This window comes from Primulina eburnea, chromosome 11, assembly GCF_022965805.1.
Source record: "Primulina eburnea isolate SZY01 chromosome 11, ASM2296580v1, whole genome shotgun sequence".
Taxonomy (NCBI): domain Eukaryota; kingdom Viridiplantae; phylum Streptophyta; class Magnoliopsida; order Lamiales; family Gesneriaceae; genus Primulina; species Primulina eburnea.
In genome coordinates, this window is record NC_133111.1 from 1848292 (window position 1) to 1865543 (window position 17252).

The following is a 17252-nucleotide window of genomic DNA, read 5'->3' on the forward strand; positions in this document are numbered from 1 at the left end:
AAGGAGATGAATGGGCTATTTAAGGAGGGGGGGAGGTTTTCCGCATAGTCCCAAAGGCCAAATGGCCACAAATTAAAGTTAATGGTATTTCTTTCGATAAAGTATTCTCTATATATGAAATTGGATAATTTGATATATATTTAGACTAGAAATAATAATCTTTTAACATACAAAATAATAATTTTTTTTAGTTTTGTAAATACGATATTTATCTCATAAATTTGATTTATGAGACGGTTTTATAAAAATTTTCTTGCTTTTTTAAAACTTTAATGAGATGCTATCATGACAATATTGTGTTCTGGTGCTATGATACGATATTTATCAATATACATGAAAGATTTTACTTTTTTATTTGATTTATGTTATACATATTGAGTAATGTCCTAACATAAAAAATTTTATGAGATGATCTCTTGAGTTATTTTTGAGCGACATCATACTCTTATTTGAGTCATATGTAAAAAATTATTATTTTTTATACTAACAATATTATTTATTATTATAAATATGAAAAATGTTAATTCATTTTGAAGATAAAATCCATGAAATAATCTCACAAAATATTTAATAGTCTGAAATTTCATGTATAAAAAATACATTATGCAACTTATATTTTAATATTATTTCTTCTTTAGACATATATATATATATATATATATATATATATATATATATATATATATAATAAATTCCTGACATGGTACTATATTGTCACATTTTGGCTGGAGAATTTTCAATGTCTGAACAATGCTATGGTGGAAGAATATAATTTGTGCACACTAATATTGGATGTTGTAATCAATAAGACTAGATTGTGAACAAGTAATTATCATTTTTTTAATAAAAAACGATTGAAACATAACGTTCAAACTATAATATGGTTAAATTAGCTCAAGTTTATCATTAACATTAATTACATATTTTATTACATAGTCTGAGCTCAAAATGCTAGAGTAAATTTATAACAATCATACCGGGTAGAAGGGAACTTGAGATTTAATATTTTCGGAAAAATAATTTTAGAAGCCTTTAATTTTTTTTAGGGAAAAAAAAAACTCTTAGCATTCCCTAAAAATATTTCCAGTACGTTTTGCTAAAAAATGTATATTCAAAGGGTTTCGTCAATTGACCTTTCAACTAAATAATAAAGCTTTTGTCAGGGAAATTAAATATAAACAGGGACTTCTGATAGTAGAATAAAGTGAAAAATTAGCAAATAAAATTATCAATATTACTTACAATTTCATCTTATTTTTAGGACATTACATCGAGAATGTAATTAGCCGTTGATATTTATCAATATATATGTGTTCGACTGAACAATCAATGAACCTCACATATACTCATAAATATTCACTTTTATATGTATTTTTTGGATAATGTTAAAGACCTTAAGGTAACATCGTATTAACTACGGACCTACAAAATACGTATTATATACCGTTCTAAACAAAATTTTCTATAATCAATAAGACTATATATATGCAAAACGAAAAAGAAATATACAAACAAAGAAAATTTTCCTACAATGGTATGTGAGTCCACAAAACTTACGTAATTTTTGAATTATTTTTAGCAGAAAGTAATAATGTTGGAATTGGAGGAAAAATGGTTTGGTAAATTAAAACTCCAACCATTCCGCATGTGAACTAACTTAATGATTTCATCTTTTATCTTTGGCCCCTTGGCATGTTTCGTTCCATAGTGTAAGTTTTCATGAGCCTCGTGCATTACTTTTCATTAATTACTTGATGTGAATTGCCTAACAAAAAATGTATGTGCATTAAATATTCATTTATGAGAATACTATATTATTGTGAGAATTTCATTTAGAAACGATAAATTTAATTTCTGTAGAGGTCTTTTAAGAAAAAATTATTCCACTTAGATATAATTTGGAACATTGGATAAGAGTGTGATAAATAATCCTCCATATCTTATGTTTGGTATATTTTTAGAAAGCCATTGATAATATCACAGGCCCGTGATAAATAATTTTATACAAGGATAAAATATCTCTTTTATAAGATGTGATAATTTTAATTTAATGATAAAAACACCACAAATGACTTAATTTCCTTCAATATATAAAAATCCTAAACTCTATCAAATTTTTTTATTTATTTTTATATATTATCAAAATAATGGTGTTTTGAACTCGAGATAATTATATAAATGATTTTTATAAATATGTAAAGTTTCCTCTTATAAAAAGCTCATGTCTTTCGACCTTAATATAAAATTAAAATTAAATAATTAATTTTATTTATTTTTATATATTATATAATATGATAATTATATAAATGAACTTGAGATAATTATATAAATGATTTTTATAAATATCTATAAAACTATTAGTATCATTCGATTAAACTTAAAAATTGATACTTGACTTGACTCACAAAATCAAGGGCTCAATTATCATATTTATATAATATATAAAATTAAGTAAAAATAAATAAATCATGCAAACACTGTCAGCGCATGAATAGATAAGAAATATGAACTCAAGCAACAACTTTGAAATATATAATTTATCATGATAAAGTTAATTTTGTTATTACAATCTAATATATAAATTTAATCACTCTTATTAAAATCATACCAAACATTAAATATAATATCATACATCTTATTTATCCTTAACTCATACTTATATTATATATCATATGTTTATTCTATCATATATACCAAACTATGACTTATGTGTATGTATACATTGATAAAACAACACAACGTATTATACTTATAAGTCGATTTCTATTTTTATTGTCCATATGTTAAAAACAAAAGTTTTTGTTAGATAGTTTCACGAGTCAATTTAGTGAAATATATATCTTATTTAGATCACTCATGATAAAATATTATTTTTATCAATTTTTGTTGTGAGCAGATCTTCTAGTCCAATTTTTTTCTCATATCTCATTGATCGTATATCCCACAACTTTAATCAAGTCGTGTGTTAATTACTTTAACTTTTTGTCGAAATGAGTGTTGTGTCGAGACTTACTATTATAATTATTTTAAAAAATGTACATTTATTTATGTTTCTCTAAAAAAAAAAATACTGTGAAATGTGAAGTAAAAATTAGAGATGTCAATGGAGCGTGTACGGAGCGGATTTGGCTAAACCCAAGACCCTCCTCATGAAAAAAACTTTGACCCATTACCCGCCCCACCCCGGTTAAATATTCTTCGGACCCACCCCACCTCGAGTACGAAATGGGGCCGGGTAGACCCGTGAGACCTGAATTTTTTAAAAATAAAAAAGTAATCTTTCTTCTCACATGACTGAATTATGAAACAGACAAGCCTCTAAATACAACATTATGGAAAATTAATTCATGTATTCGACCACACTTAATAATAACAAATAAAATATTTTCACGACATAAAGAATTACATAAAAAAAAAGAGTTACTAGCATAAGAATATGTAAGATCGTTATAGTTGAAGTGAGCTACTAAAAAAATGAAAATTAATAAAACTAAAACCCTAAAATATTTATATGCACATATATATGGGGCGGGTATGTGGCTGGCATTATAGGACCCATGACCCGCCTCATATCTTGACGGGTCTGAAAAATTGGATCCGAGACCCACCCCATGACCCATTTAGTATGCCCAAACCCACCCCATACACGCGGGTCTATTGCGGGTCTGGGTAAAACCCGGACCCATTAACATCCCTAGTAAAAATCAGCTGATAGACAAAAAATTAAATAATTGGAGGATTATAAACCTTGGCACGTTGACAATAACATGTTGGACTTTTATATATATATGTTATGGCGGTTGACTTTTATAAAGCACATTAATCCCAAAATATTTCAAATTTATATAGCCCAAAAAGGTTGACTTTTATCAAAAGGAGAATGAAAGTTCAAAAATATAATTAATTATAAAGACATTGCTTTCGAATTCCGGATTGTATGGTTAATTTTCTGCAAATTGTCTTTTATCTCATGCACGTAACCATATCATATTCCTTAGCCATAACTAATTTTCTCTCCGTCGAGCCAAATGACCCGCTCGAAACATTTGATCGACGATTGGATTGATGAATTCGAAAATTAATAATCCATATTATTTGCTTATGTATGTTTGGATATTTTTGGATTTACTAAGGTCGAAGTGAAGGATTATGAAACCTCGTAAATTAGAGACATCTGAAATCTGAATCATAGTCCCTCTCTTCAAACCCAAACAATTCATTCCAAACACAACCTTATTGTATTTAAATAGAGATATTATCACATTCATATTCGTTGAAATAAAGAAGCATAAATTTCCAGTACTATGTAGGACTTGCGTACGAACTGTTGTCATAAGCAAAATCTATCAAAAGATCACACACATAAACTGATGGTCGAGTTACTTAGACCAAAGTATGCAGGATACAACTGCAGCAAGGTCGACGTTTCGTGAAAACAGAGAAGCACTTGAACACAGTATACGATCACAGTGTTTCTCAAATCTCAAATTTTAAAATTAAGATTACCATAAGTTACGAGACATGAAGACGGCTACCATTAAATTGATAGGCTCCGTGCTGAATCAGAAACGAGCAGTGACTTGGGAAAATAGAGCCTTAAAATCCTTCGTCGGTGGGCTCCTTCCCTCAAGTTTTGAAGCCAAGTCAAATGCCTTAAATTTCAGCTCCTCAAAGTTCAGTGCCTGTCCATTCACAAGTTTATGCTATCAAGAAACGGTATAGCGAAGCTGGAAATGCATCGAGAAAACAAACCAATTGTGTTAGCCACCTGAATGCAAACTTCCGCAAGATCAGCTCTTGAAAGTGTCTTTGTTTCAGTTTGAAGAAGATCATCATCCTTTCCAACGAGTAGCTCTCTTAGTCCACCTTCTTTATCTTGCAAGCCTCCAGCTCTAACCGATAAAAGAGGCATTCAGAAAAAGGTCCAATTTTAGGAGCAATGGTCATTATGGATAGTATTCATTCCTCTACATCGTATTTGTGGTATTTGTTCAGTTTTTTGGGGCGAAGAGGAGAGAATTTGGGAATACCTGATAATAGAATATGGAATTCCTGACTCGGACAAATACTGCTCTGCTTTTCTCTTCCAGATCTGTGTTGGAGATACAGGAAGTTACTTCCAGTAATCGTTTTGATGATAAGTAAGTAATCCTACCTAATATAATATCATGTTTTAACTTGACTAGCAGGGTTGAAATGCATTAGGCTCCATCGGATATTCAAAGATGCAAAACGCCAAGTGAGACTGGATATATTTCTAGAACATGTTTAGCAATGATGTCTTTGAATACACCTTTTTTTTTTGTGTCTCTAAATGATTTTTCAACTCCTTTATACAACTCTAATAACTTAAAGCACTCTCTTTAGCCTAGTAAAGGAGGTGTCATGGCAAAAAATACAAACCAATATATTCCCATTTGCAAGGCTATTCAACTGGTGATTTGGATTTGTTCCTCCCATTGAACCAACCAATATGATATACTTCACTCCAGCAGTAATGGCTGTCGAACATGAACATTTTATAGTTCTTTAATATTACATGAAACAAAAAACTAAAAAAACAGAACTTCATGCACACCCATACCAGTATCTATTTGGTTCTTTTGTCCAATCCAGTCCACCTGGAAACAATAAAAAGATGAAGAAACGCAAGAGCCTCAAATTAAAAGCAGTCTAATAATAGGCCAAAATAGTGAAATACTAACCTGTTCAGGGAATTCTCCATCGTCAAAATAAAATTCAGGCATTCCCCCTTTTGGAGGGTCAAACCCTGGTTTCATTTTTGGTACAGCACTTGTTAGTATTATAAGAATATCAACACCTTGAAATACTGGAATAAGGATCTCGGCATTCCTTATATCTGCAATATAAATATCATCTGCTCCCCCAATTTGTTTCTTCCTCTCCTCGGTTCTTACCAAACCTCTAGTAACATACTCATCAGATTTGTCCTTCAATTTCTGATAAACAATTCGTCCTGCAACGCTCAAGCAAGTAAGCACAAAATTGAAACCAAGAAACTTCATGCAGTCATAAAACTCCTGTGCTAGATCTCAAGCTGCTAAAAGCAACCCATACCAAGATTCTAGTGCTCTTCTTCATTCAGATTCGAATTAAAGAAATTTACTTGTCGATAGTGGATTTTACATAAGAAATGGAGTAAAAAAAGGCAGTGAAGTAAACACATATGAAAATAACATATAAAATTTTCTCTCTTCTCTTCTACTTTTCTTTCTCCAACACTTGAAGCACGGTTTTTAAAAGACAAAATGTGCATCTAGACTAAAGATATAGTGTCCTTCAAAGGCTTAGGACACCTTTTAGGCGTGTGTCAATCAGAGATGGTAAATCCAACGTGTTCTCTTATAAAAATTACAATTCTTCTTATAGTCATTTAATGGTTCGAAAAGTTATTCGATCATACATGATGAAATTTCTCAAAATAATTTGGATTTAGCAGATCATCCACGTGTTTAACAAAACCTGCATTTTGCCTTGTGCCTTGCACCTAAGCTTTACGACACCGATGCATCTTAGTGTTGCTTGAACTTCTAATAACCATGTCTTCAAGTCTTACCTTCTACTCTGTTCAATATAGATATCTCAAAAGCAAAACAATAAACTATAGAAAGAAAATATAGAACTAGGGATCTGGTTAAACATTTCGGACTTACAATATTTTATATCAAAGGCTCATAGCTCACATCTTTATATTAAAATTAGGCTTTGTTTGGATGGACAGATTCAACTTGGGTGAAAGAATTTTCAAGAACAAGATTTAAAACTTCAATTTCAAAAAACATCAATTTGTTTTCATTGGAATCCATGGTAATTACCTAACAAGACTTTAAATTGAGAAGGGTGAAACTTAAATTCCTCTTGGCTGTGTTTGGAGGAACATAATTGGATATGAAAGAAGATTTAAAATCAAGAAAATCCAATGAGTTGAAATGATTCGTAGTTGGTGGTCATTTCAAACCCTTTAGAAATATATACAAATATATATTGGGATTAAATGAGTAATTTAAAACACCTAACTAAGTTCTTCAACCAAATAATCAAATGGATTTGAGTTGAGCATTTTGAATCCACTCATTTCAAATCCAATAGTAGAAATGCAACTGTCAATCATATTCATCCAAACTCGATCCAGATGCACCCTTGAATAATCTGAAACTCATTCAACATTCTCACGGGGGAAAATCATGCAAGGTATGAAGAAACTATAGTATTATTCCAGACATTACAGCAATGAAAAGTTGGATCTTTTCTTACATACCTACGATTTCTGCATCATGGAGACGCTGAATCAACAACTCAATTCACAAATTATCTACAATAATTAGCACCAAAATCCCAAAATAACTCCATCAAAACTAGGGGTGTTCAAACTTCAGATAAAACCGAAAATCCAAACCGAAAAAATCGAACCGAAAACCGAACCGAAAACCGAATTTTATAATTCGGATATAAATGTTAAAACCGAAATTAATTTGGTTCGGTTTCGGATTATAAATGTCAAAACCGAACCGACCGAAAAAACCGAAATTTAATTAAATTAATAATGTTATTTTTATTTTATATTATTTATTGAGATGATATTAGTGAATGAAGAATTATTTTGAATAATATTTAATTGATTATTGTTTATGTAATTCATTTGTATTTTATATTTAAATATTTTACTAAAAATCATTTAGAAAAATAACATATTATATTTTATAATATTTTTATATTGTTAATTTAAATAATTGTATCAAAACCTAATTATCGACCGAAATAATCGAACCATTTCGGTAGAAAATCGAATCGAACCGAACCGAAGAAAAATGGTTCGGATATCGGATTATATATTTGTAAAATCGAAACCGAAAAAATCGAAAACCGAAATAAAAAATCGAAAACCGAACCGAATCGACGGATGAACACCCCTGATCAAAACCATTCGACACAAACAATTTGAAGAATCCCAGCAGCAAAAGTTGCCATCCACCAAAAAAAGATCAACCCCGCGTGATTTCAAACAGCAGATCAAAATGGATCGAATGCATACACATGCCCATTATAAATAAAGCAATTTTCCTACGGAGAATATAAAGAACAGACAGGAAAAAAAAGTTAGACGAAAACAAGAGGTGGGCTGCGAGGAATACTCTACCTGTCCTACCAGCAGCACCCGTTACAAGAACAGTCCTTTTGTCAAAATTCGACATCGCAAACACTGAAATTCTTCTAGAATTCCCTTCTTTCGTTAGATTTTATGTAATTGATTGATGTAAAAATGGGAGAGCTTTCAGTTTCAGCTAAATGGATTTGTGCTGGCGACTTAAATCGATCAATATTTATGGTGTGCAGATGACCAACAAGATTGAATTTATGGCAAATAAATTTCTATACTTCGTTGTTAATGCCCTGCATATATTTAATTTATTATTATCAATAACTTTTATTTAAAATATAACCATGTTAGAATAATTTTTAACAATAATTTATGAATGATTTTTTTTTTTTACTTTTTTCCCCCTTAAAAATATAAATGATGGAATTACTATTTCTTAAAACAAAGCACACAAAATGAGATTTGGATCCTTTAGTTGAAAAGACAACATTTGATGTTGTGTATTCTTTTAAACGAAATTATCACATGATCATTTTGTGGATATCTGAGATAAATTTAAAAAGTTGTCATATTAAACGAGATGATCATGTGATTATTTCGTGTAAAAAAATACGCAGCACATGATACCGTATTTTCAACATAGTAAAAGATCCAAATCTCACAAAATGTCATAATTTTCTTAAAATAAATTAATTTGAGAGATATTAAATGGACGGTTGGGAAAAAAGTAATAATAGTAATTATGTTTGTACCCGTCACCTTCATCTCCATTAATTTCTGGATAGGCAGTTGAATAATTGATTGCATTATTTTATTTATTTATTTCTAATTATAGATTTGGTTGAGTATTTTATTTTATTTTTTAAAACAGTTGAGTATTTATTTACTTACATTTATTAATTGCATGGTTCATTAAAAAGTTCACTCTCCCATTCATCAAATAGTAGATCTCTTATGAGACAGTCTCACGAATCTTTATCTATGGAATGGGTCAATCCTATCGATATTCACAATAAAAAGTAATATTCTTAGTATAAAAAGTAATATTTTTTCATAGATAACCCAAATAAAATATCCGTCTCACAAAATACGACCCGTGAGACCGTCTCACACAAATTTTACCTTCATCAAATATGCAAGTGATGACAATTGTGTGAGTTATAAATTAGAATCTTTCGAATAAAAATATATATAGTGTGTATCTTGTGAGACAATCTCACGAATTTTTATCTATGTAACGGGTCGATCCTATTGATATTCACAATAAAAAGTAACACTCTTAGTATAAAAAATAATATTTTTTCATGGATGACTCAAATAAGATATATATTTGTCTCACAAAATATAACCCGTGAGACCGTCTCACACAAACTTTTGTTAAATATATATTATTTGAAAGAAATGAAAAACATTCTTCCTCGTTTTGTAGTGTCTCAAAATTCTCAAATATTTTTGTGAAAAAGAGTGTTGAAATTGGTGTGTGTGTATATATATATACATATACATATACATATACATATATATATATATATATATATATATATATATATATATATATATATATATATATATATATATGAGGGTTGTTACCCTGCACCCAAGGGTGCAGGGTAACCGTGGGCGACAGACATGTGCATTTTCTTTTTTTTTTTTTTAAACAACAGTTAGCGACGGTTTTTAAGAATCCGTCGCCAATCGCGACGGATTTTAACAAACTGTCGCTAAACGTCTAATTTTTAAAAAAAAACAGGACAGAGGGGGACAGAGGGGCGTTCACAAAATCGATTCTCCCGTCCAACCTACCGCCCCACAACACAGAAAAGTTTGAGAGAAACTCGAGCTTTTAAATTCTTTTTTATTCATAAAATTGTGAGGTTTCAAGCAAACTGTGCTTTTGAGGCGCACGGAAAAATTTTTATTTGAGCCGCACTTACATTCACACATACATCGAACCAAATTTTTATTTCTAACAACTTCGATTTACATTCACGCACATATTTTTATACCCGAGGTTTTCTAACACATTCACGCACAAATTCTACCGGGAGTGAGAAATTTTCCGACAACATTGACTTACCTTAGGATTTGAGGCGCACGGAAAAACCTTGTACGAGATCTCCATATTTGCCTTCAGTTGAACCTCACTTTTTTGTGTTGTGTTTCTCTCAAACTTTTCTGTGTTGTGGGCGGTAGGTTGCACGGGAGAATCGATTTTGTGAATGCCCCTCTGTCCCCCTCTGTCCGGCTTTTTTTTTTTTAAAATTAGACGTGTAGCGACGGTTTTTTATCTTCCGTCGCTATTAGCGACGGACGCTGAAAAACCGTCGCTAAACGTTGTTTTAAAAAAAGAAAAGAAAATGCACATGTGGGCGACAGCTGACGGTTACCCTGCAACCAAGGGTGCAGGGTAACAACCCTCTATATATATGTGTGTGTTTTAACTGGGGATAGTTTTGTATAAAATTAAATTCATTAACACAATTTTATTCACTAAATTTTTAAAATGAGAAATATTTCAATATATTAATTTTTTAATGGAATATTTTAATTCATTGAAAGCTGGGAGGGAGACACCTTCGAAATTTACATTATAATATAACCGATTTTACGACTTATATAGAGGGAAATAATTAAAACATAACGATGTGAAAGGCAAAGATTTTGAGTATCCTGTAAAAAATAAATAAAAGAAAAATTCGAAGTGGTGTTACTGAATTCAACAAGATTCAAATGCCTTGTTGATTAGGTAGTAAAATCTATTTCACTTAATTAATTTATCATATTAGAGACCGACAATGTATTTAAAATAATCAAAACGTGACGTTTAGCAAAAATATTTTATTTGTATTGTCGTTGTGTTTATAACTTTTCGTAAAATTACAAATTCAATTACTATGAATTGCATAAGGTATAATTATTCAAATGGACTACAAAAATAACGACAAATGACCGATCATAAAATATGAATGACATATTAAATATTTTCAATTAATATTTAGAATACATAAAATTCAGAAATTTGTTGGATCAAATTGGTGGCACTTGTCTGGCCGCAGGTGGTTTGGTTACAGTCTGGAAGACTTGAAAGAAATGGATGTAGCGTGTTTTAATAAAACTGTGGCCATAATCACCAGATTATTGGAAGATTAAACTTTCTATTAACGATAACAGAACATTTACATTACTTAAATCAACTGAAAATTTAAAAAATCTTACATAAATGTAAGAAATACTCCCCCCATGGAACATTGGTTTGATTATCTTCCTCGGAAGAAAATGATAGCATAAAATCTAAGCTATAACAGAAGCCTCCAGAGGTACCCCGGAATAGTTAATGGCTTCAGCAAGCTTTTCAGCTTCCCACAGCTCCGGTATTGCTTCCCGAAGATTATGAATACTTTCCAATGCATAATCTGATCCCTTCACTCTCTGGGATTTCCCAACCTGCTTCGACAACAACCCGAAAATACAGATTACTGTGAGTTGTGATGGAAATACAGATTTCATGTAGAGTTTAAGCTACATGTACATGTTTTCTAGATATATTTTCTTGAAAATGGAGTTCAAATAAGCGATAAACAAGAACTTGCCAGCACGGTGTCGAGGCCTACTCGTTTCCCGGACTGAATATTGCGAATACTATCCTCAAAAAACAACTGCAATGTGAAAGAATAACGCTTGTAAGCATAACCAAATCCAAGAAAAGGTGGTAAGCTTCAATATTTGGATAAAAATCGGTAAACTCACTGTTCTGTTGGGATCAATGTTAGCAATTTTGAGAGCCTTTTCGATAGCAGATTCTGATGGTTTACAGACAATTGGTGTCTTGGGCAATCCTGATGATACTACTGTATGAGTTTGAGAACAATGTCCAATAATGTCGAAAATTTTTCGAGGGCCGTAGGTAAAAGCATCAGAAGATCGATTGGCTCCGAGAAATTCAATCTCGTCCTCGTCATCGGACGCGGCATGTTTGTGAGTAGGATTAAGAGTTTCAAAGCAAATGATCCCTTCAAAACAGTCTTCCACGCCAAGTCTCCTCAGAGCTTTAATAGCATGGACCTCATCAGCATTTGTAAATATCTGTTTATCGAATCAATCGAGTGAATTATACTGTGTTAATGTAAACAAGGCTAACTATGTGAATGTCACGAAATCTGACAAAGTCTTACAACTTTCCGTTGAGGTAAGCTTAGAAGAAGGCTTCGCAGTACAGGGTCGGGCTTAAGATTTTCGTAAGGTAATCTCCCATGGACAAAACTGCACAATTCAGAGCTTGTGAACTTCTTGAAACTTTGATTAATTACACACATCATACAACATTCTTTACTCAAGAACAAGAAAATAGAGTAATCAAGTAAGCCAAGTTTTTCTAAAGTAAATTACCTGTGATATTCATCATAGTCAAAATCATAGCCAATTGCCTGCAAGAAACACTATATCACAAATGGTCTTTCATACAAAATTCATTCTTTAATTTTAAGGAAAATAACCATACCCGAAGACCAGCCATTGTTGTACCGTAATTCTTGTAAAGTAGGTTACATAAATCAGGGATTTTGCACTCTTCTATACCCAACTTTTCAATCATATAATCTGAAAGGGGACATAATAAATCACACTCCGATGAAAAAATTCAATACTTTACTTGAAAAAGGGACTGGGGTGTAAGAAAATTACCTTGAATGTTCTTAAGAACAGCAGTAACAAGACCAGAGCTTAGAGGGTAAAGGGTATCATCAAGATCTAAAGAAGAAAAAAGAACAACAATGTCAATTTTATAAAGCAATTCCAACTTTGAAGCTATTTCTTAATGGTTAAAAAAAAACTCACCAAACAGAAGGCAGTCGTATTTTGGCCTTTGAACTTGTCTATACAGGTCTTCATATTCCATTTTAATCTAACAAGTTGAGTAGAAAAATGAAATTACTAAACATTGACTGCACGGCTAATGTAAAATTAATCGAATTTGACATGAAATGCAGTTCATTTCACAAAGCCAGAACAAGCTTAGAGAAGACTAATAACAAAGAATGGAAATGCAGATATGAAGACACAGACGAAAAAAAAAAGGAATTAATGGAGAGGGCAATCTTTTTTAAAATTAATTTTAAATTTTAAAATCTTGACAAGAATCCTTGTTCCTTCCCTGGAAAACCCCTTTTCAACCCCATGAACTAAAAGTCATTTCATCTATAAAAGTTCAAAATTTTCATATTTTAAGCCAAAGTTCCAAAACTTATGATCGTGGGATTCCCTGCCAAAGCCTCGGAAACATGAAAATGAGAAAATGGGAAGATCCCAGACAAAAAGCATACCATATTTGAGAAATGAGGATCAAGTTGACAGAATAGAGCTGAGTTTCAGAGGCAGAACCTTTGTTCTGGAGAGAAGGAATGGGAAGGAGAGGGGGGAGGTAATATGGAGGCATATGCTGGGTTTAAATAGACGAACCGTTGTGCTATTTCATTTTAATTTGGGAAAAAATAATATTGAAAATATATTACGTGTGATATTTTTTAATTAATTAATAATAATAATATATTTAAATACTTCTGACAGTTGTACTCTGCTGACTCTAGTGGTGTATACCAATTTACGTATATGAATATGATTGCGTATACAATATTATAACATCATATTTCGATAAAAGACAATATTCGTAAATTTTTATTTACCAATTTTTAATATAATTTGATATCAAGACCATCTCTGGAAAGCCAAACGTATAAATTTTAGTACTTAATTCGCCTATAATCTCAAAATATAATGGAACAGACAATGAGATTCGTCTGCCTCAAAAAAAAGGAGAAAGTAGTTTGTGCATAATAAATGATAAAATGGAAATTCATAAAACGTTCGAAAAAATCTTTCTATTCAAGATTTAGTAGTGTTTGAAAGAGTTTTTAAGAAGCATTTCCTTGATTCTAACTGGCTAAATATAAATTTTTTGAAGTGTTTGTGAGTAAAATAGGTATTTTGTGAAACAGTCTCACAAATCTTTATCCGTGAGACGGATCAATCTTACCGATATTCACAATAAAAAATAATACTCTTAACATAAAAAATAATAATTTTTCATGGATGACCCAAATAAGAGATATATATGTCTCACAAAATACGACTCGTGAGACCATCTCACACAAGTTTTTGTCTTGTGAGTATTGCTTTTGCTTCAACTTTTGTAATTTATAACAAAAAAATTAAAAATAAGATTGAAATGTTTTTTCTTTATATTTTTTGTTAATTATTTAAAATTATAATTTAACTTTTTTATCCTTAAAAAGTTATAATATTCCACAATTATCATCGATTATTTCGACGAAACTCTTATCTTTAATATATCAAATTCACACCCCTCCTTTTCTCCCACATTACGCATTCATTTCATAACGTTCTAACATCTCATACAAAAATGTCTCTTGATTGGATAAGATCATTTCTAGTCACAACACAACTCACCCATATATTCAAGAAAATTCGCTATATTTCCTCATTTTTAAGGTAAATGGTCAAAAAATTTCTTGATTATATCGTCTTTATCAAATGTTATGTTATTGGTTACACAAATTTCCAGGGCGTAATTGACTGCACTCACATCAAAGAATCAAAACCATGCCACTTGCAAGTTCCATTTATTGGTAGAAAAAGGTTGTTCAACTAAAAATGCGACGGTGGTTTTCGTGATTTCCGCTGTTTCTAAGAACTTTCTAATGTCAAAATATATTTATCTTATGTTGGAGATTTTAAGTATGAGACCGATTTAAATATCTTACATTATGCTCTATAAGTTATTTTCATTGCTTAATGGTTAATTTATTTGTAAAATCACGTTAAAGATATCATTAAAACTTGTGTGAGACAGTTTCACTAGTCTTATTTTATGAGACAGATATTTTATTTGGATCATCTATGAAAAAGTATTACTTTTTATTGTGAATATCGATCGGTAGGGTTGATCCGTGTAATAAAAGACCTACTCTATATCCAAATATCGCATTCCATATTTTCATTGTGCGTATTTTCATACAACAGTAATCTGGAGACCTTCAATCATTTGCATTCATCATTGTGTGGCACCATTGAACACACTTTTGGTGTGTGAAATAAAAAAGTTTCAAATGATGTCTGTAAAATAGTTCTTAGTCAGACGAGATTGAACTTAATTGTGTCGGCTACAATGACAATACACAATTTTATCAAAAAGAATGAGGATTTTTTGGAGTGTGATTTAAGAACAGATAATGGAAATGATTAATGAGATTGAGAAGGTCTCTTGTAAGACGGTTTCATGAATTTTATCTGTGAGACGGGTCAACCCTACCGATATTCACAACAAAAAGTAATACTCTTAAGCGTACTTGACTTGAGGCAATTCTTGGATCAGTGATATCTTGGGAGGTTTTTTGGGGTCCGTGTGAGTGAAGATATAAGCATGCTGGAAAAAATCGTCCTGATACAGTGAGGACAGTCGTTGAATCTAAGGCGTTACACATCACTACCAAAAGTTTGGCTAAATTAGGTTTGATAAACACGGATACGCACAATTGTGTGTCATCTGTTGAATCTTCGTCTTTTCGAAGGGTAATATTCCAACTTTCCAGCTATAAAGTTTTGCAGAGTTCCTTAGACCATCCCCAACCCATTACGCTATCTTAGTGTCGCACTAACTTTAAAATAGTGTAATTCCTACACCAAATATAAAATTCATCTCCAACCCATCAACTCCAAACTCTACATTAAAAGGAATATTCTCGGAATATTCTCTATTATTTTATTAACAACAAATATTAGTTTTCACAAAATATTTATAAACACAATAATTAAAATATCACTAATATCTAAAATCATTTCTATATTAAAATTCATTATATATAAAAATGAATTAAAATATTAATTAAATATATTTTTATAATTAATTTAAAAAATTCTAATATTTAATATTAATTTTACATACTTAAACTTATTACTTAATTAAATGTAATTAACTAATCATTCAAAAAAATTATAATCACACATATAAATATTTTGAACATAAATTACTAACATACAACCAATATTCAAATGATGCTTATAAAATAGAAATGACACACAAATATCCAACTTTTAATTAACGGAATTACTATATAAATCCCATAAATGGTCGATTAGTGCATCTCGTAGTGCGAAGTGAGTAAGTAAATCCAACTTTGTTTATTTAATTTTGTATCATTTTCTTTGATTTTCAAAAAACTAGTGTTTCAAATCTTAATTTTTTTTTTTGTACTTGTATCTTTGTATTCAATATTAATTAATTTAATTATAACTACATAATTAAGATATTCATGGCATATTTTATACTATTTTATTTACTACAACTAATTTATCACAAATAATTTATTAACATAATAATATTATCTTTATTACTTATGTATTAAATTAAAATATCCAAGTTTTTTAAAATCACTTTGTTAAAATTTATTGTTTGAAATAATACATTTTTTTAATTAAATTAGATTAAAAAACTAATTATATAATATTTAGAGTAAGTAAAACTACAATAAAAAAATTAAAAAAAAAATAAAAATACAACGCTATTGCTACAGTGTTGCACCAAATTTGGTGCAACACTGTAGCAATACTCTATTTTGGTGTCAAATATAGTGCTGGTTGGAGCAATTAACATTGCACCAAAATGGTGTTTTACACCATTTTGGTGTAGGGTTGGAGTTGCTCTTAGTTACAAGGTTATCTATATCATCTTTAGATTCGAAAAAAATTTCTCAAATTTTATTAAATATTATAAGATTTGACCCCTTCACTTTCTTTTTAATTTATAAACAAATTAAAATATTGCATACTGAAACTTAATATAAAATATAATGATAATATAAATGTAATACAATCAGAAGTAATTCCCAAGAAAATTGTCTCAATATTATATTTCAATTTATACAAACAATTCAAACATCGAAATACATCTAATTTAATTTTAACAAATAAACTATTAATATAGTATCAACGTGCTTAAACAAGTTGTTGGTACCTTTCACCTTTTTCTTTTTTTAAATAAAAAAGTCAATTTCATTTTACATATGGGTTTCTTAAAGTAAATTTTCAGTAACTTTTTATTATTTTTGTTTGGGTAAATCAC

The 17252-nt window shown here is 30.3% G+C and overlaps 2 protein-coding genes across 2 annotated transcripts; both read right to left on the reverse strand.

Moving 5' to 3' along the window:
- Nucleotides 1–4255: 4255 nt before the first annotated feature.
- Nucleotides 4256–8386, reverse strand: LOC140805029 (uncharacterized protein At5g02240-like). The gene is made up of 7 exons (XM_073161208.1): nt 8159–8386; nt 5706–5977; nt 5585–5621; nt 5404–5501; nt 5031–5092; nt 4769–4892; nt 4256–4682 (listed from the first exon to the last, which is right to left on the reverse strand). The coding sequence occupies exons 1-7, from the start codon at nt 8211–8213 to the stop codon at nt 4563–4565; spliced, it is 768 nt and encodes a 255-aa protein (XP_073017309.1). The 5' UTR covers nt 8214–8386; the 3' UTR covers nt 4256–4562.
- Nucleotides 8387–11254: 2868 nt separating this feature from the next.
- LOC140805226 (suppressor of disruption of TFIIS-like) lies at nt 11255–13568 on the reverse strand. Its single transcript, XM_073161465.1, has 9 exons — nt 13438–13568; nt 12953–13019; nt 12800–12865; nt 12618–12715; nt 12506–12543; nt 12292–12379; nt 11867–12202; nt 11710–11775; nt 11255–11563 (listed from the first exon to the last, which is right to left on the reverse strand). The coding sequence occupies exons 1-9, from the start codon at nt 13438–13440 to the stop codon at nt 11411–11413; spliced, it is 915 nt and encodes a 304-aa protein (XP_073017566.1). The 5' UTR covers nt 13441–13568; the 3' UTR covers nt 11255–11410.
- Between the last annotated feature and the right edge of the window lie 3684 nt (nt 13569–17252).